At 33.0% G+C, this 27,543-nt stretch overlaps 2 protein-coding genes across 2 annotated transcripts; one reads left to right on the top strand and one right to left on the bottom strand.

Moving 5' to 3' along the window:
* The first annotated feature begins 606 nt into the window (after positions 1 to 606).
* On the top strand, positions 607 to 1,894 carry LOC145035403 (uncharacterized). Its single transcript, XM_078983947.1, has 2 exons — positions 607 to 845; positions 946 to 1,894. Exons 1-2 carry the CDS (start codon positions 607 to 609, stop codon positions 1,892 to 1,894), a joined length of 1,188 nt encoding a protein of 395 aa, XP_078840073.1.
* Positions 1,895 to 25,280: 23,386 nt separating this feature from the next.
* On the bottom strand, positions 25,281 to 27,307 carry LOC145035832 (polyprenal reductase 2-like). The gene is made up of 6 exons (XM_078984341.1): positions 27,067 to 27,307; positions 26,694 to 26,959; positions 26,394 to 26,604; positions 26,226 to 26,324; positions 26,068 to 26,139; positions 25,281 to 25,977 (listed from the first exon to the last, which is right to left on the bottom strand). Exons 1-6 carry the CDS (start codon positions 27,226 to 27,228, stop codon positions 25,873 to 25,875), a joined length of 915 nt encoding a protein of 304 aa, XP_078840467.1. The 5' UTR covers positions 27,229 to 27,307; the 3' UTR covers positions 25,281 to 25,872.
* Between the last annotated feature and the right edge of the window lie 236 nt (positions 27,308 to 27,543).

Here is a 27,543-nt window from a genome sequence, read left to right on the forward strand (position 1 = left end):
GCTACAATTGATACTTGTAGATTTTTATTGAAGAATGTGTTACCATTTCGTGGTCATGACGAGTCGGATGGGTCAATTTCTAAAGGCCTTTTCATTGAAGAATTATCATTCCTTCGGGACCATAATGAAAGTGTTTATAAGGTTACTTTAGAAAATGCTCCAAAAAATGAAAAATTGACGTCTCCAAAGATTTAAAAAGAGATTGTTCAATGCTTTTCCAAAGAGATAATAAAGGCCATTTGTGAAGAAATTGGTAATGATGTGTTATATAAGTAGACGAGTCTAGTGATGTATCCAAAATGGAACAAATGACTATGGTTTTGCGATATGTTAATAGCCTTGGATTAGTGAAAGAAAGATTTGTTGGCATTGTTCACATGAATGATACAAGTTTTTTAACTCTAAAAGAAGTCATTGATTCGGTATTTACCAACAATAACTTGAGTATATCTCAGGTAAGAAATTATGAATTCTTTTTTTTTTATGTATTTTAATCTTTATCTATTTTATTTCTTTTATATATATATATATATATATATATATATATATATATATATATATATATATATATAGGTAAGAGCGCAAGGATACGATGGAGCAAGTAATATGCGGGGTGCATTTAATGGTTTGAAAGCATTGATATTGAAAGATAATCCTTCGGCATATTATATACATTGTTTTGCACACCAACTTCAATTAATGGTTGTGGTTGTAGCAAAAAACCACGATGGTGCTGATGATTTCTTTGAGCAATTAGCTTTGGTGGTTAATGTGGTGTGTGCTTCTTGTAAAAGAAAAGATATAATACGAGATAGCTACAAGGAAAAGGGTTCAAAAAGAAATTGGTAATGGTGAAATTGAGACCGGAAGAGGATTAAATCAGGAGACTTCTCTTGTTCGAGTTGGGGATACAAAATGGAGCTCACATTATAAAACAATAATAAGTTTGAAGAATTTGTTTCCGGAGGTTATCAAGGTTCTTAAATATGTTGAAGATGAGGGGTCTAGTGTAAATAACCAAAATCAAGCATACGGTATTTTGTCGTATTTCAAGAAAGTTAATTTTGTGTTTTATGTACACTTGATGTTGGAGATTTTTGGTCTCACGAATACCTTGTCAAAACATCTTCAAAGAACAGATCAGAATATTTTTGAAGCGGTTTCTTTGGTAAAAGTGATGATGAAAACATTCAAAGCTTTTAGAAATAATAGGTTTCCTTCAATGTTGGAGAAGGTATTTTCCTTTTGTCATAAACGTAAAATTAAAATTGTGGAAATGTCTGAATTTTATGTTACTCCAAGAAACCGTAGGACCAAGGTTACTAATCAACATCACTTTGAAGTTGATATTTTCAACACGGTTTTGGATATGCAAATTCAAGAATTTGGGAACCGTTTTAGTGAAGTTAGCACCGATTTGCTTGAATACATGGCGGCTTTGAGTCTTTGTAATGCTTTTTCTATGTTTGACAAATCAAAGTTGGTGAAGTTAAGCGAGTTCCACAAAACTGATTTTAATGATTCGGAAAGGGTATATCTTGATGGTCAACTTGAAACCTATTATCACTCTTTGATTGATGATGAGAGATTTTCTAATTTGGAGGGAATTGCGGACCTTTCTCGTTTGATGGTGGAAACCGGGAAACATCTTTCTTTTCCTTTAGTTTATCGGTTATTAAAGTTGACTTTGATTTTTTCTGTCGCAACCGCAACCTTTGAAAGATGTTTTTCCGCAATGAAGCTTTTGAAGACCGACTTACGTAACAAAATGGATGATGATTTTTTGAATGATGCTTTAATTTGTAGTGTAGAAAAAGAAGCACTTATGGATGTTAAGATCGAACGAGTGATAGAGCGCTTTCGGAAAATGGGTAATCGTAGAGGACAACTTTAAAAATGTAATTATGTAAGACTTTTGCGCTAGTTTGTTATTTCTAATGAAACCATAATTAAAAAAATATCTTACTATCTTTTATCGGGATTTTTTGTGCTACCCCTTGCAAAATTTTCTGGTTCCGCCACTGTTTCACAAAGTAAGGATCATAGGTAAACATAGTGTGCATGCTTGATGCATGGGACAATTGTTGTTATAATTCAAGTAAAAAGTTGATTACCCAAAACAATAAATAATGAGTAATCAATATGGTGATTAAATAAAATGTTTTATTTATACTCAAAGGTTTGGGGCCATATACGATTAGTATTATTCTTGTGTTTCACTTTGCATGTTTTGACTTCCCGAGTAATAAGATTATTCAAATCCTCCACAGTCGCTCATACTTTGGAAGTAGGTATGAAAGAAGACTGTCATAAATCCGTCTGTAGATTGTCTAAAGTGTTTAGACATAGCACAAGTTTGCTGCAAAGTTCAGGAGTGATGCTATAAGATTAGAGTATTGGATTAAACCCACGCTCACTTGGATCGTTTCATGGATTTTATCACGAGTGATTGGTGAGACGATAATATCTTATATTCTTAAAATTGATATGTGTGAGTTGTATTCTACAAGTCGGTTGCACATTGATAATATGTAAACGTACCAGTAACTTGGTGTTATAAAACATGTTGTTGTGTGTGATTTGATGAGTAGATACAAGCGAGCATTGGAGTCGAAGTTTATCCGTTCCTTTTACCCAAAATGGGATAAAAACGATATATGTGGGCCCCTAGATAATTTAGTGCTGACACCCTAATCGCTTGGCCAAGTCAGGACTAAGTTGATGTGTTCAATTGTAGTCTATTTTCAGTCGTCATAAATTAGAAATCGGGAAACAATAGATGAACAGAGAGTATGATTAAAATCCATGTCTCATTTCATACGATATCTAGAATGGAGGAATATATGATCTCTTATCTGAAGGACAAGTTGTTGATAAGATTAGAGTTTGACAGCGTCTTTGAGAGTTATGTTTGCTAATCGGATTGTACTTGCATTTATAGTTACTAGACTTATCCAAGTGGGAGACTGTTGGATTAGTGTCTAAGTTCGTAACTATATTTGGTAAGCATTTGACCCGGTTGTGCATGGTTATTTTGGGTTGCCTTCACCAAAGCAAATTGATAAGATGATTTATGAGGAAAGAGGACTAATTATGATTTATTAATATATTATATGAATAATATATTAAAGGAGAAATCATATTGTTTAATTAATATTAGTCAAGAATTAGTTTTATGGTTAAAAGAGATTAATATATTAAAGGAGAAATCATATTCTTCAAAATTCCTTTCAATCTTTCAACAATGGCTGATAATCAAAACACCACTACTGAAGAAGTTATTTCCCAACTGATTATGAAGATTCAAAGTACTAACTATCAGGTTGAAGGAGATGTGTCATTGTATCCTGAAGAACTCAAGATGGTGATTGTTGCTCTTCAACATTCAGGTCTTGCAACTGCAATGTTCAATGCTTTTGAGGTTCCGATGTCCTGGTTATCAATTGTTGGTTCTAATGCTTCTTAAAACAAAGGTACAGATGTCATCACATTTAATATGGTGAATGACAAGAGAGTGAGACTCACGAAGAAGTTGTTTACTCAAATCTTGGTGATTCCAAATTCATCACCATTCTTTCAATTTACCAGTGCTCAGATAATGTACATGTTCAACGAGATGGGTCATTAGCCACTACTTGTCAAAATCAGTACATTCAAGAAGTCTGGTCTTCCTTGCATATGGAATTTCTTGTTTGGGATATATATTCGTTGCTTAACTGGGCGAAGTGTAGGGCTTGACAAGGGGCGAATAGAAGTTTATGCAATGGTAGCAGGCTTTTACTATGATCTAAATGTTGATTATGCCACTCAAACTTGGAAAGATTTCATCAAGAGCCTAGAAAAAATGAATGTGGTTAAAGGAATTTCACGTGCACGTTACTAGAGTCTGATTCTTCAATCCGTTTATCAGAAAGAGGGTATTCTGATTGCAGGTGATGAGGCTAAGGCAAAATTCATGAAGTATCATTTTCCAAAGACAGTTGAAGATGATTCAGATATATTTCCCAATGTTGCTCGAATTCCTGATGGAATGCTGAAGAAAGTTGATCCCACAAATTCAATACTGGCGGAATACTTGAAGCATGTTAATCCTTCAGTTGAAACTGGGATTTTGTTGCAAAAGAGTGATGTTGGTTCTTCTAATAAAGTTAAGAAGATGCCAAAGGAAACTGATGATGTTGTACATGAAAGCCCAAAGAAACAAGTTAATTCAAAGTCTCCTAAGAAGATTAGAACTGAAATTGAGAAGACTAAGGAGAAGGTTGTTGATGACTCTTCAAAGGAAGTAATCTCTTCAAAATCGGGTTTGTTAAAAAGGATGAGGAAATTGTCTCATAAGAAGCGAACTTCATCCGAAGATCAATCTCCAATTATTCACAAATCTCAGTTGAATAGGCAAGGAGTGAAAGTTCGTGAGCTTCTTGATCCCGTTTCACCTTCCACAAAGAAGCGAAGGGCTAAGGATTTGGCGAAGAAAATCATCAAGAAGAGCAAGAAAGGAAAACCGGTGGTTCGTGATGAGTCATCAGACAGTGAGATTATTCTAGAGATACCTTTAGGTTCGCATTCTCCAACACACTCATCCCCACTAATCATTACATTTGTTTCAATGCCAACTACCATAATTCCACTCGAAATTGTTGTAACTAAATCAGTTTCTCAGGAGGTTCCAATTTCAAACATTCTTGCAAACATATCTGATATTGGTGTACATGTTTATATGAGTGGTGTTCAATCATCTCAAAGTATTCCTATTACAGTTTCTTCTGAACCTATTTTAAGTACTCTTGTTTCTTTAGCACCGTTTATAATTCCTACACCTCAAATCTCATCTTCACCAACATTTACACAAATTCTCAATCAACCTATCATTTCTTTGTTTTCTTCCCAATCTACTGATCTACCAAAATCTCTTGATGATTCTGAATATGATGATGGAGGGTTTGGAGGCACTTTTGATGAGCTTAAGTTTGATCCAGAAGAAGAATATATTCCTGATCACATGTTGATGTCAGGAAAACAATGTAAGATTTTGAACAAAAAGCTCAATTCTATCATTCAATCTCAAACCAGTGTAGGGGGAAATAGTTCTTTATCCAGTATTGAAGTGGATATCATGCTAAAAGCCCAGGAAGCTCATTTGTTAAATAAGTGTTCTACTCTGTTTGGTGCTTCTGAATCTCGAATCCTTCAGAAGGTGGATAGTAATGACAAGAACAACGAGCTTTGAATCAAATCTCAATCTTCAACATTTAATGAAGAAGTTAGAGATTTAAGGAGTGTTGCTAAAGAAAGACACGTTTTGTTTGTGCAAGATGTGAAGAACATAAGGGAAGATGTTAATTCGAAACTTCAAGAATTGAGAGATGACATGTCCAAGGAGATTGTTGTTGCACAACAAGACTATGTGTCTCTTAATCAGAAGATAAATATTATAGCAGATGTGGTTACGAAGTTTGTCAAATTGTATGAAGCTTTAAGTCCTTAAATCACTTAACTATCTTCTGATGATAGTAAAAGCTTCATGGAGGTCACCACTTTGCTAAATGAATTAAAAGCCTTAATCTCGAAGCCAAGCTCCTCTCCTCTAATCACACCATAATTTCTTTCTCAAAATTTTTTGTTGTTTGAATCAGTCCTTCATAAGCAGTTGGCACCCTTGTCTTGTATTGTCAATATTTTACCTTCAAATGCCCCTCCTGTTGTCACAGGGGTGGAAGGGGGAGAAAAGAAAACTCAAGGTGTTGATAAGAAGGAAAAAGATTGAGAAGTTTGTAACCACTGCTAAAGTAATGAAGGTTATAACCACTGCTGAAGTAACTAAAGTGGTGTGTACTCAAATTCCAACACCAATTGTTTCGAAAGTGAATACAATAGAAGCTATCAAGACAACAACAAGACCCATTCTAAAGGGAATTGCTATTGGTGCTTTTACTGAAGGAAGAAGTTTAAGCTCTTCGAAACCAAAACCTGCAGAAGATGATGGAAAATGAAAGGGGATTTTAGTTTAAAAGTCAAAAAAAGAATTAAAGGTTGAAGTTAAAGCTGAAATGGATAAGCAAAGGAAAATACAAAGCATATTAAGACTTTGGAAAAGTGATCCATCTGGTATAAATAAGGGAGATCCAAAGAAGCTATATAGTTATGAGAGTATTAAAGCAAGAGTTGTTTTTAATCATATGTATGCATTTGAGAAAAAGCCGAAGAAAAGCCATTCTATCACTAACACTAATATGAATCAGCTTGATTTTCCAATAAATGAAATGATGTTTATCATGGCTCAATACAAGATAATCGAGAAGTTAGACAATGAAGATGATTATATTCATATGAAACTTAGGTTTCATGCAGTCGTTGGAAAAGAACCATAGGAAATATGGTTGTTGGTGAAGATTAAGAAGGCTGTCAGCATAACGAAAGATGTCCTGTTCGAAAATATGATACAAAATTTTCGGTATCATGTTGTAAGGGCGAACAATCAAATTTGTGATTTCTCAATTGCTGATTTTCCACTAATGAACTTGAATGACCTAATTCAAGTTGCATTAATTTTGAAAGATATAAAGGTTTTGCAACTTCAAGGAACTGATAAGGACGTTTTGAGGCTTGGTATGGGTCATATTAAAATCTTCATAGATAATTACTATGATTGTCTAGCCTTGACAGATGTGGAATTAGCATTAGCTTTGGGTAAAGAAGTGAATGTTGCAATGGAAGTCACGAAGACCCAAGCTGAACTTAAGAAATATGTTGATGGAGAGATTTGCTTAAAACCTTTTGGTTTGGTATTTTCTGGAAAAGACAAGAATAGGAAAGCTAAGAGATTTATATTTCAAGCTTGTGAAGTGGAAAGATATACTACTTTCCAATATACGAACTTCATTGTTCGTATGAATAACTACTTGAAGAATAATCATGGAGATCAAAAGGAGTTGAAGAAGATTGTGACATGGTACTCAGAGATACGAAGGATGATGAAATTTGTTGCACAGATTCTCACAAATTGAGAAGTTTGACATTATTATAAAGGGGGAGATTGTAGAGTCGAAATATCTTGTAATATGTTGAAGTCTATATTTGTCTATTTCGTATGTTTCATTATATATTTGATAAGGCATTTTATTATCGAAGCTTAAGTGTTTAGCCTTAGTATTTTTTGAACTTTCAGTCTCCTATAAATAGGAGATGAACGTAGAGTTGATAGTAGAGAGTCTTTACAAATTTTACTATCAGTTTTGTACTTGTGTTCTTGAAAGTAATATGAAATGAATCCAAATCTTATTTACTTCGTGTGTTTATATTACATTTGTTTACTCTGATTTGTTGTTGGTACTCGATTAAACGCTTCTACATACACGCAATTTAAATGAAAAACTCGATGAGTTTTTCCCAAAAACTCATCTAGTTGGCTCTGTTTTCAGAATTTATATATAGGATCGCTTTAATTCGAAATCCTAACTAATTTTGGAAGCTTTGGAAGATTTTTGGAGGCCATAATGGTTCTTAGAGCTGTGGTTTTCGAGAATTCAACCTAGAAGTCAATTTTGAAGAGATCAAAGGCAAACAAAGATTGCTTTTATCTTAATCTTTTGTGTGAACCATGTTTGAAACATTAGATTTCAATTTTAGAATGCTATTTGTTGTAGTTATGAACTAAAAGCTTCATACTTATGTTTAGACTAGATGATATTATGAATATGGTTTGATTGAGTGGCTTGGATTGATTTGATTTGGTTATTTATCTTGTTAGACTTGTTAAAGACCCTTATGTGTTAATTATAATTATTTTCTATTAATAATCAAGTTTATTGAGTTGTATGAACATCTTCTTAATTGCTTGAATCATATAGTATTGTGAAAACGAGATTGTATGCCTAGTATTAGTGACCATGAACCTAGGGTTAACTAGAAAATAAGTAAGTTGATGTGTGAGCATGTGTGATGAACAACCACATATGAATTTATTGAATTGAAAATTTTAGTTAACTAATATTACAAGTCATACTTGATTCGAACTTAACACTAGGAAACTTGTTAGTTTAATCACTTGATCACTGTTTGAATTAAATTGTTTGCTAAAGGATTAGTAATGGTGAACATGAACCTAGTCACATTAGAAATCGGTAACCATTGATATATTAATCCATTGCACTTGCCATGAAATCAGCCATATGAATAAGTGAATCAAATCTGAACAGAAGTCTCTTTATCATATAGAATCTAGTTGTCTTTTGTTCCCTTAGTTGTTATTTGTCTTTTGTTTGAGTGTTATTTCATTACTAAGTTTCTAGTCTTGAAAATCTAGAGAAAACCTCCTTTATATTACTTGTTTTATTTAGATAATATTAGCATTTATTTTAATTGTTTACCATTCCATGTGTTCGATACCCTACTTACCTAAACTAAACGGTTAATCGATAGGTGCACTGCCTTTCGTGTGTTTGTCTTTGTGTTTAAGTTAGTAGGATTAAAACTAGTACAATCACACGTATCAAGATTCATTAAACCAAGCTTCTCACCCTGGGGAGCTACAATCTTATTCGTGAAGAAGAAAGATGGATCCTTTGGGATGTGTACTGACTATCGAGAATTGAACAAGCTGGCTGTCAAGAATCGGTATCCGCTTACCAGGATCGATGATTTGTTCGACCATTTACAAGAATCCGATTAGTTCTCAAAGATCGATTTGTGATCAGGCTACCATCAACATAGAGCTCAGGAAGAAGATGTCCATATAACTACTTTCAGAACCCGATATGGCCACTACAAGTTTGTAAGTTATGCCATTCAGATTGACCAATGCTCCAACAATATTCATAGGCCTAATGAATCGCAAATGTAGAGCGTACCTAGACAAATTCATGATCGTATTCATTGATAATATATTGATGTGCTCACGAAGTGAGGAGGAGAATAGGCAACACTTGCGATCAAACTAGAATTACTACGAAAAGAGAAATTTTACGCAAAGTTCTTGAAGTGAGAGTTCTGGTTACGGAAGGTAGACATCCTAGGACATTTAGTCGGCAAAGAAGGAAGTACTAGGGGGAATGGATAAGAACTATAAACTCAGAGATGATGGAATATAGTATTTCATGAATCGAATCTGGACACCAAAGCTCGGCAATCTTAGGGATTTGATCATGAACGAGGCACACAACACAAAATACACCATTCACCTTGGGGCAAACAATATGTACCAGGACCTGAAAGGGGTGTATCGGTGGCCAAACATGAAACAAGAGATTGCCACTTACGTAGGTAAGTACCTAACATGTGCAAATGTCAAAGTAGAATACCAAATCCCTATAGGCTGTTACAACAACCAGAAACACCTGAATAGAAGTGGAAGTGGATTACCACAGACTTCATGACAAAGTAGCCTAAGACTACGGGTGGAAAAGATACCATTTGGGTGATCGTAGACAAACTAAACAAATCCGCACACTTCCTACCAAACAAAGCCACTAATAAGATGGAAACACAGACAAGAACGTATCTCAAGGAGATTATGAGACTGCATAGTGTGCCAGTGTCCATCATCTCAGATGGGGATAGTCGATTCGCCTCGTGTTTTTGGCATTCGTTATAGAAGTCTTTGGGAACCTAACACGACATGAGTACAACTCACCATCCCTAAACAGACAGTTAGAGTGAGTGAAACATTAAAACATTGGAAGATATGTTGTGTGCCTGTGTGATGGACTTTGGCAAAGCATGGGATGCTCACCTACCATTGATTAAGTTCTCTTATAACAGTAACTACCATGCCGACATCAAAGCCACTTCGTTTGAGGCACTATACGAACGTAAGTGCATATCACCATTATGTTGGGATGAAGTTGGGGACTCCCAATTGGCTAAGGGGTCAAACGGCAAAAAGCACCCTCACCGACTCTGAGATCATACAAGAAATGATAGAGAAGATCGTTTAGATCCGTGAGTGACTAAAGGCATCTCGGGATCGACAAAAGAGCTATACGGATAAACAACGCAAACCCTTGGAATTCCAGGTTGGTGATCGCGTGTTGTTTAAGGTCTCACCCTCGAAGGGAATGATACATTTCTGAAAATGCGGGAAACTAAATCCAAGGTATATATGGCCATTTGAGATCCGTGCCAGGATCGGCCCGGTAGCTTACAAACTTCGACTACCGCAGGAACTCAGCAACCTGCACCCCACTTTTCATGATTCTAACTTAAAGAAGTGCTTATCTGATGAGACCCTCGTCATTCCACTTGACGAGATGGAAGTAAATGAGAGTCTCCACTTCGTAGAGGAACCTGTGTAAATCATGGACAGGGAAGTCAAAAGAACAAAGCAAAGTCACATAACAATACTAAAGGTCCGTTGGAATGCCAAGAGATGACCTGAATTTACTTGAGAACACGAGGACCAGATGAAACAGAAATACTCACATCTTTTCCACAACCCTTGAGTACCCACTTGGAATGCTAATTTCGGGACGAAATTCCTTCTAACAGGGGATGATGTGACATCCGTCAATTTTTGGTCAAACAAAGTCAACAAATTTATTGGTGATTTGGAAGAAAATAATGCTAATTTCGGGACGAAATTCCTTCTAACGGGAGGATGATATCATTTATTGTAATATTTAGATACTCTTTGTTACCATCATTAGTTGTTTCAACATGATATCAGTTAGACCGCATACCCTTAAAACTTAATAAATTTCTTGGTGATTTGGAAGAAAATAATGCATCACCGGTTGTAATTATTATCCCTTGTGATAATAATATATTCGCTCTTCCAGAGCCTTTAATCATTTTTGTATTACCCGTTATTGTATAAACATTTGCTTATCTAATTGATAAGTAAGCAAAAAACTTTTCATTAGTAAAAATCTTATGTGTTGTTGCACTGTCTGCAAGACATATATCTTTCTTATTTCTTTTGTGAATACCCATATTTCTCTTAAAAAATAATAATAGTAAGAAATAAGAAATATTAAACTTAGCTCTTTCAATATATATATATATATATATATATATATATATATATATATATATATATATATATATATATATTAAACTTCAAGAAATAAAGTCGTATTTTTATTACTTTTGGGAAGACTATGAAGACATCATTTCTCATGAAACAAAAATACATATTATTCTTCCATCACCTTTATAATTAGTGAGTATTATAACACTTTTCAAGTAATAAGGCCTTAAGTTAATTCCTATGTTTTTTTAAAAACAATCAGACCGGGAACCGAGGACAAGAGCGATTCAACAACAATCGATTTTATGTCACTCTTTACATCGGTTTAAACCGGATGGTTTCTTCAAAAACTGGGTTGAACTGGTGCGATAGAACCGGTAAAAAAACCGTTTGAACCAGTTTATTGGACTTAAATAGTTGAATTTCACTTAGCCAATTCAATAAACAACCCGTTTCTAAAACAAATTGAACAACTTGATTGATCATGTTAACCGAAAACTCAAAGGCCAATACACATCACTGCTAGATGTAGGAAAATTCTTTGTGTGTGTGTGTGTGTATATATATATATATATATATATATATATATATATATATATGTATGTATGTATATCTGTGTGTGTGTGTTTAGGTTATTTTATTCTAACTAATTATTGTGCGGATATCGTATGTTATGAGAATTACTAAGAGAATAAGTTGTTTAGTAATACGAATAAGTTCAACCTTACAAAAATATCGTGATTTTCATGCATTCTCGTTAATTATTATTTATTTTTGTTCTCACACATCGTTTTTCACTCATTTTCATTCTGATAGAATAAGACCCAATAAAATATTCTGACAACATTCTGACATAAATGAGAATAATAATAATAAGTGTATAATAACCTTATAGACAATTTAATTAGTGGGGATATGTGTTAATGAAAATAGTTATGTTAGATTGAACGTATTTATATTATCAAATAACATATTTTTTTTACCATACTCATAACATATGATATCCGCACAATAATTAGGTAGAATACTTATATATATATATATATATATATATATATATATATATATATATATATATATATATATATATATATATATATATATATATATATATATAGAGAGAGAGAGAGAGGAAAATATAAAATATATAAAAAAATTATGAAAGTCGGGATGAAGCGATGGTCAAAGCCGAAAGAGATTCAACATAAAACATTGATTAATTCCACCTTTTTATTGTTACCGAGAATTCCTTCTCTAATATTTCTATTGCCAACCGACATATTTACTATACTAATTCAATTTACCTTAAGTTTATGAAAAATCTATAGTAAACAACTATAAAAGTTATAAAAATAAGTTCTATTGATATAAAACTTTGTCAAAAATATCATTACAAATTATTAGAAAAAGTGAAGAAATTGTCAGAAAAATCCATATATATTTTAGAAAAGTTTCACTTTAATTCTAAATTTTTTTTTAACATAAAGATTCCGATCATTTCATTTTGGCTCAAATTAACAAAAACATCATTCTTTGTTTTAATAGGAAATGACATATTATCATGTAAAATCAAATAATCGGGATTTTTTTGTTAAAAAAAATACTAAAGTGAAACTTTTCCAAAAATATTAAGACATTTCTAACAAATTTCCAAAAAAGTGCTATCGTGTAAAAAGTAAATAAATAATATGGAAGGATGCCTTTATATCTCCATTTCTAATGAATAAATAGGGTTAATCTCATTCTATCATGTATCGTGCCATGTGTCAAACTATTAAATCAATATGATGTCACGTGTTGTGTTCCTTCTTCAATTTGAATTTCAATTACTGCTCCAATTTGAATTTCAATTGCTGTCTATCCCATAAAATCAGCCATATCTTCATCACAACCCCAATAAATCAGGGGAATGATGAAAATCGATTGAGATATACCTCCAATTTCTTTCTCTGAAAACCCTAAAATTCATTCAACACTCTTTGCAATTGTTGCTTTTGATGGTTTCTACCTTCTCCTCCACAACCACCATCGGCTATTTCCTCACCCTTCTCTCTACCTCCAGGTTTCTATCTTTCTCATTCCAAAGATCTCAGGCAGTCATAACTTCTTTTTCATATTTTTTGCAAGTTTACACAACGAGTGAAGGTTCGTCTGGATATTTAACTCCCACATGAACTGATTGGATTCAAGTTTGTTTTTTCCATGTTAATGGTTATATGTAATCAAATTAAAGGTTTCGATTTTTGTATTTAGAGGTTCATCTTTTGTATGATTATCTATCAACTAATTTCTCTACTTTGTATATATAACTTACACAAATAAATCGCAGGTTGAAAAATGATATAAAACGCTTTCTTGGCTAAGACCTTTATATCATCGACACTGTATTTGTCTATTTTGCCGTAATTTTACACCTTGAGTCTCTTTTCTTGACCAGACATTCATTCCTATCAATAAGCCTTTTCTATGAGAAAAAGATGTACGTTTTTTATTTATTTCAATATAGTATGAAGAGGGTATTTTGGTCTTTCTTAAAGAAATTAATAATAGTAATTGAATTCCTTCTATGAGTTCCATTCACCCTAAGAATGGTGAAATTCATAAAACATGGAATTTGATGGAATCATATAATTTTGAATTCCAATTCCGATTTGTCTTATTTCAGAGGATCTATATGTTTATTTGTAATGTTTTTACATTTTTGGTAGTAATGTGGTATAATTTCAGTGGATCTATATGTTAATTTGTAATTCTTAACTATGTGATAATTTTAAAATAGTTGCTCCTTATTTGCTTTTTATCTTACATTTTAGCTTTTTTGAAAGCATGTGATATTTTGGGTTTTAGATGAATATGGAACTACAAATGGTATATATTCTACTTTCTATATTATTAGCAATCGATCTGACACCGCAGAAGTAAAATCTCAGTGATGATATAGTTAATGACCGGAATGGATAAAAAGAATAAAATGATCCATTCCAAGATTATGCATCTAAGTTCATATATATGGTATATGTCTCATTTTGACGTTCTTTCATATCGTTGACAAGCAGGTTTAACTTTTTTTTTCTCAGTCGTCTATATATTCGTGAGTGATTTTGATGACGTCCTAAAAATACTATGTGAGACTACGAAACAACATATAGCATCAAAGGGCCAAATTATTTTTTTACTTACGGAAAATATCTTAATATTTATTTGAATTGTTGAAATATTTTTTAATATTGTTATTAAGTATGAAGATAGTGGTGGTTGTGGCTTATCTTTTTTAGAACACAAAAAATATTGTGACATTTCAATGTGAGCCCTCTAAGGTGTAAAAGGTGTGCCGTCTTTTTGTACATTCAATTTTTTTGCAAAGGATTTGTTAATATAAGGGCCATTTATGTAAAATTTTAAATAGAGATGTTTAAAACATGGATCATTTATCTAATACTTCACCAAGGAACTATTCCTGTTATATTATTTTTAAGAAAGGGACCATTCATATAATATTTTAGACATGAACCATCCATGTAATATTTTTTTAAAGATTGTAATACGATAACTTACATTGCATTACATAATTATAAATTGGCACTGCAATATAGCATTGTACTTTCAAAGTAAGATGCTATTTTAGGCTTGATGAAATAAACTTAGAAATTCATTTACTTTCATGCTTATGCTCCAGAAATAGCAATACAGTTTCCAAATATTTCTATAAATACCAACGTATGTTCTAAATTTTATTGGATATCCGAATGCAATTTCTATAAATTTAGGAGAAATAACAACATACATTCTAAACTCTTCTCAAAATAGTTATGTACTTTTTATAATAGTTTTGGAAATATCCATGTACTTAATTCTTATATCTATTTTGAACATTAACCATTTCTATAAACGTAATTACACGGTAATTTTATATTTTACTATAACACAGACCATTCCAGTAAATTTACTTGACCATGGACCATTCTATAAATCCAATTACACAGTAAGTTTATATTTACAATAACACAGACCATTCCTATAAATTTACTAGATCATTGATCATTCTTGTAAAACTACTGTAACAGAGATCATTCTTATAAGTTTACTGTAACAAGGACCATCCCTATAAATTTACATGTAAAGGTACCATTCATTATATCAACTAGGACCATCCGCATAAATTTACATGTAAAGGTACCATTCATTGTATTAAGTGTTTAATAACCTTCTAATGTTTGAGTTTTTTTCATTAAAATTGGTTTTATAAAACCTCATCTGCATAACATAATGATTTTTTTGTCTTGGATTGAAATGAATCTTTTTTTATGGAGTTTGATTTTTTTTTTTTTTTTTTTTTTTGTTAATAAAAGACATCAACCGTGGTGTCCACGGGTTATAAACTAATATATATATATATATATATAAATCACAAAAATATATAAAAAATATATATATTGAGTATTCACAAATCTTTTTTTTTTTTTTTTGAATTTATATACCAAAAAATCGCAGGTCTTTTTAGAAATTCGCAGAAAAAAAAAAAAAAACAAAAAATCGATTTTTTATTTTTTAGTTTTGTTTCAAAAAAAAAAACTTCAGCGAAAATTCATAATATAAAATCAAAAAAAATTATGATGTTTATTTATTTTTTATGCATTTTTATGATATTTTTATGATTTTTAGGGTTTCTTGTTTTCCATAGAATATATATATATATATATATATATATATATATATATATATATATATATATATATATATATATATATATATATATATATATATATATATATATATATATATATATATATATATATATATATATAACAGCTTATCAACTTATTTTTTTATATTATAGAAGTTAACATAAATCTTTTCTTAAAATCCGTTTTGATACCATATAAACTAATAAACATGTTAAAAAAAAATACAAACAGTTTCAAATAAATAATCCCAACCACCCCCTACATTATAATTTGTAACCAAGATTTTTATCACAAGAATATTTGCTTCATTATGTTCTAATTTATATCTTTAGAAAATTTTGACAAAATTGCAAAAATGATCCGTGTGGTTTGCCGATTTCTATGGGTAAGGTCCAAAAAAAAAAAGTTTGCTAGCAAAAAACGTCCTTATTTGATGTTTGAGCTGTGGATTTGGTCCCTGCCTCTAACTGCCGTTAGAGGCATTCCGTTTTCTTCCCCGCGTGTCATGCACACGAGGGTATTTTTGTCCTTTCATTTATGGGACCAAAATTGCAATCTAATTTCTCTATTTAACCTCGAATTAAACCCATCTTCCCCAACGGCTGTCTCTGTGAAAATGGTAACAATCATATGCTTTTGTAGCAACAATTCTGTGTTGCACACATTGTGGACTCTACTCAATCCAGGACGACGGTTCTACGCATACCCTCTACCAGTAAAGTAGCGTTATAATTTTTTCCATCAAACACTTTATTGTTGCCCTAATTTTGTGTGCTTCATCTTTTCTTTGAAAGGACTCAAAATGTCGATTCCTTGGATGGTTTGATCCTCCAATGTGTGATCGTGCTAAGGCTATCATTCCTGGTCTACTGAAGAGCATGAACAATTTGAAGCTTTCAGTGAAAGAGTTAGAAGATGAAATTCAGAATTTGAGGTTTTACCTGAAGATGACAGTGAAAGAATTAGAAGATGAAGTTTGTAAATTGAAGTTCTACTTGTGGTGCAGTTGGATTTTTTTTCTTGTTTTCTGGATGTGGAATTAGGGATTAGGGTTAAGTTCCACCTATGGTGCTAAGGTTTTTTTAGGATCTTATTGTTTTGATGAATACGCCTTTGTATACTATAATGGTCATTTCATGAACCTTGTACCTCGAATTATAATGTATGGAATATTATCTTATTTAATTATTGTTATTATGGAGACTATAATTGTAATACAATACAGGAAATGATATTAAGAAAAGTACAATACCATTTAGGAACTTACTAAGTGCTATTGAATCATAAGATATAATCCAAATAAGTTAATGCAAATTACAATACCATTGCACATAACCAAAAGTAATTGTCATTACAATATCCAAGTGTAACAAAAAAGAAGCAACCACATGAGTTTTGGAATTGCAAAATAACTTAACATACTAATAACTGTTACAACAACCAACATATGGGAGTTTCTTAAACAAATTAGACCAAAAGATGATTTAACAACTTAACATTACACTTGACCATACAAACTACTCTTGATCATGACCCTCATTAGCTCCTCCACCCTCTTGTTGACCTGTACCTTGACCTTTACATGTCCTTTTGTTGTGTCCTTTTTGTTTGCATTTACCACAAGTGACACTCCTAAATTTCCTACTAAGCTTCTCCACTTCGTTGGATCCTTGAGTTTGACTTTGACTTGCTATCACACTTTCAATTTAACTGGACTTTTCCTTTTGGCTCATTCTCTCCTCCATGGACTGTCTTCATTTCTTCTTTGGCCTGCCAGGCATTTTGTGGTATGGTGGTGGGATAATTCTAGTAGGACAATCACTTTTAGGCCACATTGTCCTACCTTTTATTGGTTCAACTTTAAAGTCATACACAGCCTTCCAAGTATCCAGTAAATAAACTTTATGTACCCAAGTGTACAGCTCCCCTACCATTTCCCCATTGTTTGTCATCTCACTCCAAGTGGCTATGGCATGCCTGCAAGGTATTCCTGTCAACTCCCACTTCCTACATGTGCATGTCGTCTGGTTAATGTCCACAACATGTTGATCATTTCATGGTCCAGCTACCTGATACTTTCCACCACCATTCCACCTTGCAATATACTCAGCTACTTGTTGCTCATTCTTCTTTAACAACTTGGTTGCAGTAGGTGTGAGAGGACCTTGGCATTTCCTTTGCTCTTTTACCACATTGCAGATCCTCTTCATTAGATATTCCCTTATAAATTCCAAGCATGTAATGATTGGCTTGTCCATTCCTTTCTCCAACTTACCATTCAGAACTTCACACATGTTATTTAGAAGCACATCTGAGATGGCCCTACCTGTATAATCCATAATTAAAATCATTGGCCAATAAAAAATAGTTGCATATCAGTTAATAAGATCAGTTTTATTTACCTGTAAAATGGCTTCTTGCCCAATGCATTGGTGGTATTTGATTCAACCAATCATGTATAGCCCTGTCATATTCGGCTAACTCCCTCATTGTAGATTGAAACTCTTGAATTGTGGTTGCTGTTGCACACCTCCAAATAAACTCCTTGAACTCCCTAGCTCTCCATTGTTTCCTCATGTTTTCATGGATGTGTCTTAAACAATACCTATGCTCTGCATTTGGAAATAATTGTGCTGTAGCAGGTATCACACCGTAAAAAGTAAATATAAGATTGAATCAATACATGTTAATTATAATATTGTAAATGCATTATGCATAAATAAAGAATTACCTTTTACCTATCACTGATAAATGTGAAGTTAGAATTAGACCCCATCTCCAAATCATCCCCTAGACATTCCAAGAACCATTTCCAACTTGCAGTATGTTCAGATTCTACTATGGCATATGCAAGTGGATAGATACCATTGTTGGAGTCTAAGCTTACAGCTGTCAATATTTTCCCATGACAATGGCCTTATATAAAGGCACCATCTAGACCAAGAAGGTCCCTCATACCAGCTTTAAACCCCAACTTCAGTGGGCCTAAACATATGTAAATTCTCTTAAAGTTCCTAGTGGCCAAGTACGGGTTAGGCTCACTTACAACATCTATCTTCACTGTGGTTTTTGGATTGGTGAACTATAATTCGAGTGCATAATCTCTAAGCAAGTCATACTGCTTTGAGTAGTCCCCAACAACATTCTTTGTATCCCTTGCCTTAGCCCTAAACATCTTATGTTTTGAAATCCCTACTGAGTATGTCTGCTGAAAGTCTTCTTGTAAGGATCGAATCGGAACTGTGGGGTTTGATTGAACTTGTCTGGTAATATGTTTTGCAAGAAAAGTGGTTGTGCAAGCTCGAATTTTCCTTGATTGAAGGCAAGTGTGCTTCAGACTGTACGTTTTCACATACCAATTCCCATCTTTCGAAGACCTAGATGCATATAAGTGCCCAGTACAAGTGGTTGCTTTTGAATTTACTGCTTTGCCCTTGCCTTTATTTACTTTATCTGCCCCACCTAACACATGGGACCCACTTGCACCACTTGTCCTGCCATCTACATATGGCCCGCTAACATTGGTACCAGGAACAACACCTTTGCAATATGCCCTTAGTCTTGTTGCATCATTCTTTTTAAAAGCAAGATTCCTCCTTGTTTTAAGTGCATGCTCATCCACTTTATTCTTAAGATCTTTCTTTGACTTCCACATCTGTGCCACATAAAAACTAGATTTATGCACCTCACCATGTGAACATACTTTCTCCTTACCCAATCGTTTTAATAGAACCATCATGTTCTTCTCAGTATCAGAGTCTTCTCCTAATGACTCCCATCCATCACAATCAATTACTTCAAGGTCTTCTTCTTCATATGTTTCTTGTTCGTCTTCTACATCATTCTTAAACCCAAATCCTGAATACTCCACACCTTCATCAATGTTCATTCTAAAGTCACTCATGTTAACATCAATGTCATCAACTTCATTGTCTATGTCTACTATAACATCACTATCATCATCACTATAATCATCTTCACCCTTTTCTGAATTGAACTCTTCTGCTTGACCATCAAATAAACCCCTATTATCTTGATCAAAGTCTTGATATTCACTACCAAGGTAGATTGTTGTAGGGTCTGTTCTGTTGTTGTTTTCACTATCATGCAACCCTTCAAATGGATCAAAGTCTACATTTAACATTTCAGATAAACCAATTGGTACATGCACAGTTGTTACATCAAGCTCATGTTTTTGTTGTACTTCCTTGTCTTGATTATCTCTTGTCACACTTGATGGTGCTTCCTTATCTTGCTTATCCCTGATTTCACTTGATGGTGCTTCCTTGTCTTGATTATCTCTTGTCACACTTGATGGTGCTTCCTTGTCTTGCTTATCCTTGATTTCACTTGATGGTGCTTCCTTGTCTTGATTATCCCCTGTTTCAGTTTCCATGTATAACCTCTTAAAACATAACCTAGTACCCTCTCTTGGCTTCTAATTTCTTGTTCTCCTCATTTCTGGCAAAAGTGATTTTGATTCACCTCCATAAACCACAAGTGGTAATGATGAACTACAACTTTCATGTTGGGGATCATGAACTAATTTTTGTTTTCTTTGTTTTGGTTCAATTTGCCACTTCATCTTCTTCATTTAGTTCTTCAATGACAACACCATTTCTCTTATTTGGTGACATGAAGTATGTAACCAAGTTGGTTGTGCCATGCTCAGTATACACCTGGATCACCTTGTTAGCTCCAGTATATTTAGCTAGGTTACACATATCTTGATCATTACCTAGAGCTCTAAGGCCAAAAATCAAGTATTCATTAAGAATCCTGAAGTGATAATATATTACTGGGGGAACCACGTATCCTAGTTCTAGCATCATAGCGTCGAGTTCATGCACTGAAAACTCATCTATATCAACTAAATCAATATACGTAAGTTTCCCCTTAACATATCTTACATTTGGAAAAGGTGTGAACTTCCCACCATGGCGAAGTTCACTCGTGAACAAATAGGGATGATCAACTATCCCAAACAACAAAAAATACAAAATGTAGTTAGCATATTGTGTGAAATTTCAAAAAATTTAAGTTTAAAAAGTTATAATAACACTCACCATACAAATCCAGTGCATCAAACCCCATCATCGAAGGACGTATAGTCCACAGTGAATGCACCATTTTTTCCTTCTATCTACAAGACTGCAGTTCAGCTAAAGAAAAGATTTGGGGTGGAAATCATTGACTTAGGGTTCGAATGTCAATGGAAATTGAACGAGGAAGAAGTTGGAGTGTCTGATGTTTTTCGGCATCGTTAAATGCGTGGTAATAGATGAGAATTCCCCACATAAATGAAAGGACAAAAATACCCTCACGTGCATGGCACGTGGGGAAGAAAACGGAATGCCTCTAACGGCAGTTAGAAGCAGGGACCAAATCCACAGCTCAAACATCAAATAAGGATGTTTTTTGCTAGCAAACTTTTTTTTGGACCTACCCATAGAAATCGGCAAACCACATGGACCATTTTTGCAATTTTGTCGAAAATTTTAGAAGGTTTGTGAAATTCGTTCAGACCAAAAGAAAAATAAAGAATAAAATCAAAGTGGATTGACCATGTTGCTCCGGTCTAACCCCGACTAAACCTAACGGGCTAGCTTAAAAAATAAATTTCAAAAAGGAAAAGACATTTATATTTGTATTTTCCAAAATTAAACTACTATGAATTTGCATTTCACAATTTACCTTAAGAATATACCGGTCTGAATTAATATGAATTTGAACCAAACAGTTTTAACCAAGGTTCTAAAAAGTTCGTCATGGCTCCGCCATGGCACGCCCCGACTCCAAGGCTTGCACCTGCCGCCAAACTTTGCCAAAACGCCGCCTTAACTCATATATTTGTATAAAAATGAATAATAGTTGAAAATACATATAAAAATATTAATTATATAGAAAATTGTCGCCTTAAGTCACGCCTTACAAACGCCGTGACTCGCCAAGACTCAGAAAAAATTGAAGCTTAACATTGCCGCCAAGTTACCTTTATGTAGAACCTTAGTTTTAACCTGTAAACACGAATACTTTTCTAATATTAAAATTGCTTGGATCACATGCTTGAATATTATACTGTGAACAATCGTCGTCAAGATCGGCTAATGATGATTATTTGGTATAAATAATTCATACTAAAGATAGACCCAGATTCTAATACCACATGTTTCAAACTTGGGTGGTCTAGCATCAAAAAATGAATAAAAATAATAAATAATAAACTGAAGAATAATGAAAGAAAATGGTAATTGAGAAATAGAAAAAGTACGAGGCCAGTGGCGGACTTAGGATGTGCGAGTGGTGCTGTTGTATGGAGCCTCTGAATTTATGAACAAATACATAGTTATTTCGTTATGGTGTTTGCATTTTCATAAAATGTTTTTTATGTGGTATTATTAAAAGAATTAGCAATGTCAGGTACCTATACAAACAATGTGATACTTGGTTACAATCCTGGAGTAATTTTAATTGAGCAAAAGTTGAACGAAAATCAAAATATCAAAATCTTATCATAAATTATATAATTTATCAACAATTTATGGAAAGTGTCTATATAAAAAAAATATACATATGTTTCAAATATAAGTTCTAGAAACGTTTTAATTGTTTAATTTTTTTAATAAAAATGACTAAAAAGATCAAACCCTAACAAACCTAATAACAATGTAGCAGATCATCAATGTTGTTGAACTTTCTCGTCAAAAACTATCATTTTGTTGTTTTGCATCGTGATATCTCTCACTGAGTTGTTGGTCTCCTCTTTGTCCTCTTCTAAGTCCTCTACCTTAGTCTTTGACTATATGTTAATATATGTTATATTTTTAAACTTCTCAAAAAGTCCTAACCGTACTTGGTAAATGCTAATTTTTATTTGGATGATTTATATGTGAATTCATAATAAAGTTAATGAATAATGAAGTAGAGAAAATCAAAAACAATATTCTTGGCATGACCGGTCCATTCGATTTTTATGCCTAGGGTGAGATGAGTTAATTATCCCCTATGTTGGAACCATTACAACATTATTCATAATAAAAGTTTTGTATTTAATATTTTACTACAAACAAAACACTTGCAAAAACCACTTAAAAACAATTTTTCAAATAATTATTCCATATATTTACACTTTAATCATTCACTTCAAACAAATGTTCTTAGCTTCCTATATAAGTATATTCAACAAAGACAACCATAGCGCTATTAATTATAACTATTTGCAACATAAGCCTCATTTTTTATTCTGACAGAGGTTTATCAAAATACATATTCACATTTACGCTTTTCAAATTTAATCAGTTTCAAACTTTGAAACATAATCCCCATTTTTTTTTACCAAAAATAACAATGTGCATTAGAAATGAGACCTACAATAGCATTGAACTTCTAAGTTTTTACTTTTCAATGTTTATTCTACCCCAAAACGGACCGTCTTTCAAGATTTAATGAGTTTCAAATTTGAAACTTTAATTCTTCATTCTATTTCCACTCTCTTTACCTATGAAATGACAAAAAAAATCCTTACAATAAGATATAAGAAGCTGAGAATAGGTAGTGGATAGAAAGTATTGCTTACAAAAAAAAAGAGCACATACATGCTATTCAAAAATCAAACCAGACAAAATCTTAACCCAAAATCGAAATAAGAAAAACTTACATGACCTTTGAGGCTCGACAATTTAACCCAGTAATTTGAAATTGTACACACAATTATTTCATAATCAAAAATTTAGATAGAAATATATATCTCTTGGATCAAATATATGAATTCTGATTAATAAGATAGAGAATCAAAATGTTAAAAAAAAAATGGATTATGGTCACAAAAACAATAAAATAAGCATAACCAACAAATTAGTTATCAATAAATCCGAACTCAGGTTAACCAAATCGAAAATCATACCTCTAAACGGCTGAAGTGTACACAAGTAAACAAAATTAGTCTTCACTTTTCAGAATTAGATATTCAAGTAAATATAAGAAATCTTCAAATCGGGATAAAGGGTGAGAGGGTATTTAGAAATCGATTAATTTGAGAAAGAAATTGATAGGAGAGATTCGACTCCTAGTATTCTACATCTTGATTCTCGATTCTTAGTCATGATGCTTCGTAGGTATTGAGTACAATCAAAACATTTCAATTATTGTGTTTTGCCTCCTTGCATTGATTGAATTTACCGCCTTACCGTCGAGAACCGATCGAATGGACAACTTTAGCAAAATTACTGGGCCATACCTATAACATACTTGACTAAAATGATGCCCTTATCTTTTTAATGCCTTGGGCTACTATCCAATTCGCCCATGTATTGGGTCGGCACTGATTCTTGGTTTGTCTTTTTGTGTAGTATCACCGTAATGAAGAATCAGTTGTGGAAGAACATAAAGAAGAAGAACTCGAATTATGCATGCTAGAAAATATGGATGAAATTCATGAAGTTGTGGAAGAATCTATAGAATAAGAAGTTGAACTGCAAGTGCTAGAAGATATGTCTTTTGTAGACCAAGACATAGCCACCTTGAATTAGCTATACAAACAATGCAATACTTGGTTACAATCCTGGAGTAATTTTAATTTTGCAAAAGTTGAACGAAAATCAAAATATCAAATTCTTATCATAAATTATATAATTTATCAACAATTTAAGGAAAATATCTATATAAAAAAAAATACACATATGTTTCTAATATAAGTTCTAGAAACGTTTTAGTTTTTTTTTTACAAAACTGACCAAAAAGATCAAAACCTAACAAACCTAATAACGATGTAGTAGATCGTCGGTGTTGTTCACCTCTCTAGCCGAAAACTATCATTTTGTTGTCTTGAATCGTGATATCTCTCGCTGAGTTTTTGGTCTCCTCTTTGTCCTCTTCTAAGTCCTCTACCTTAGTCTTTGACTATACATTAGTATATGTTATCTTTTTAAATTTCTCAAGAAGTCCTAACCGTACTTGGTAAATGCTAATTTTTATTTGAATAATTTATATGTGAATTCATAATGAAGTTAATGAATAATGAAGTAGAGAAAGTCAAAAACAATATTCTTGGTTTGTCTTTTTGTGTAGTATCACCGTAATTAAAAATCAGTTGTGGAAGAACATAAAGAACTCAAATTATGCATGCTAGAAAATATGGATGAAGTTCATAAAGCTGTGGAAGAATCTATGGAATAAGAAGTTGAACTACAAGTGGTAGAAGATATGTCTTGTGTAGACCAAGACATAACCACCTTGAATAGTAACGATGATGAGAAACGGTTGCAGAGATAGTACCCCCCCCCCCCCCCTCTTCCTTCAATCTCTCTTAATATATGTATTACACCTACTTTACATGATATAACCACCTTAACTACTAGAGATTAATTTCATTGAAAATACTAAAAGGTAATCCATAAAATAAAACATTGAGCATTTCTTTGGGATTGCTTGGAAGTTTTAGTTTTACCCGCTAGAACTCTAGCGTCTTTGATTATATTGTAAACTCTTTTATTTTAAAATTCTAACACCGCCTCAGATGATAAAGAAAATATTTCAGTGAATATCTATGATCTTAGACACTTGAACATTTAATGAGTGAAGACATAATGTTATGGTAGTAAATTTACAAAATGTTTGTTAGCAACTTCAAGTTTTGAATTTAACATTAACAAATTTATTTAATAATATTTTACAAGAAAAGTTTTATGGGCCTTACTTTGACTTTTACATAAAGCCTCCTAAATATCACCATAGGACCTATGAGGCTAGAATAAAAGCTTTTCTTTGAGGGAAAATGACTAATAATCCAACGAAATTTTCAAACCGTTTAAAAAACTTCAATTATATTGTTTGTTAATGAAAACTAACGAACTTAATATTTTGTCTAAAAAAAACCCAACTAAGTTACACTTTTGTTCAATTCTATGGAAGTCAAAGAAGAGAAACGGATGATGTGGCTTATTACCATATCGGAAAAATGACTTGTATGACCAACGAAGTTTTCAAACCGTTCAAAAAAACTAAACAAACTTACCCTTTTGATCAGACAAGATTGAGGTTTTTTGAACGGTTTGCAAACTTCGTTGAGCTTTTTTGTAAGGTTTTTTTAAACAGACAAAACATGATTTAGATTTTTTGAATGGTTTCGAAATTTCGTTGGATTTTTAAGTCTCCCTTTCTTTAACAAAGTAAGGGTCCAATCGAACAACTTTACTACACCATCCTATTTCAATGCACAAATCACTAATAGACAAACGGCAATATTATATATCGATTACAAGGGTAATGCTCAAATTTACGCCTGTACCATCCTTGTGTTTCCTTTGCTGTATAAACCAGATTTGCCACCTACAAGATAACAGATCCAGTGAAACCTTAATTGAACTTGTTGTTGGATTCCGGGATCAAAGCAAATTCAAAGGGAGCATAAAAACATACCACAAATGCAAAAAGCAACCACAATGATAGATCGACACCACCACTAGCCATCACAAGACCACCATAGATGACCTTCATCAACATCAATCGGTTATATATAAAGTTTTTCTGAAGCTCCTTTTTATGTTGAAAAAAGGATCAGATCATGAGAGACTTACAATTTCAGCCGTGTAGTGTGGAGATGACACGTATTCAAACCAATCGCCATACGGAATAACATACTCCTCCAGCTTTTTGGTTTTGTCTCGCAAGGAACCCTAATTATCACAAGGTTAAAACAACAAGAAGAAAGTCTACAACTTTTCTTCAAAATGGCAAAAACTTACAAGGATATGATGACAACGAAGCTGATGTACCCAACCCCAAAAGAAAATAGCAGCACCTATCCACGCATACCATGGAAGCCTCAAGAAAGGAGTCACAAACATCCATATATTATCAAATCCAGGCCTCGACATGTGACCCTTTCCCTTCACGAAATCAAACACTTGAGATGCAAAATTACAGCATAGAGACAGTGGAGCCATTACATAGAAACTGATTCAACAAAGATCACTTGATCAGAAAGAATATAAGCAATTAATGAACCTTGACAACCGAGAATAAGATAGTTGCTTAAAACTTACAAGAGGCCCAGAAGATAAGTAAAAATGTGCATTCGAGCTGAGGGACTGTAGTTGAAAACATAGAATGTCTCATACAAACGTCGTAAAAGATGGAGCTCCATTAGCACAAGGAGAAACACAGATAGCCAAACATTGTTTGCATGGGATTCTCCTCCAGCCACGTGGCTGGTTGTTGCATAAGACCACATTGCAACAAGCAAGAGTGTCGTCCATAGAATGGCCATCGTATAAAAGTGAGAGAAGAATCTTTGAGGAACAGTTAGTTTCTGAAATTAATGTACACAATCAAAAAAGGGGAATTCATTTTCATACCAATTACTATAAACACAAAAACATGGATCCATCACAAGGCTAGTCTTAATCAATTACTCACAGAGTTGGATTGCAAAATCTTGCCTCTGTTGCCAAGCATGAGAATTGTGTGAAGCCAAGCAAGCCCAGGGAATGGGACAAGGCCTACAACAATCGGCAAAGTAATAAGGATCCATGCTGCTTGTAGCAATGATACAAGCCTCATTCCCACCTCTTCTTCCATTCTTTAGACTCATAAACAAATTTCTTTTTATCGACAATTGCTTCACAATATTATAAATACTACATAAAAGATAGAGAAGAAGAAGGAGAGTATCATGGGAGATTTTATTGCCGCACCCTATTCATACATATCTTTGATTATTCTGATCCTACTATATAATTGATTCCATATCACATGCACGACCCCTATATATTTGACTTTTTGAGTTTATTATTTGTCTAATACTTTAATTGTATAAACTAATGTTACTCTTTAAATTTACAATACTTTAATTTTCCCCATCTTGATCCACCAAACCAAAAGAGCTGAAAAAGA

Source organism: Lactuca saligna, chromosome 3 (assembly GCF_052625555.1).
Source record: "Lactuca saligna cultivar CGN05327 chromosome 3, ASM5262555v1, whole genome shotgun sequence".
NCBI classification, from domain to species: Eukaryota; Viridiplantae; Streptophyta; class Magnoliopsida; order Asterales; family Asteraceae; genus Lactuca; species Lactuca saligna.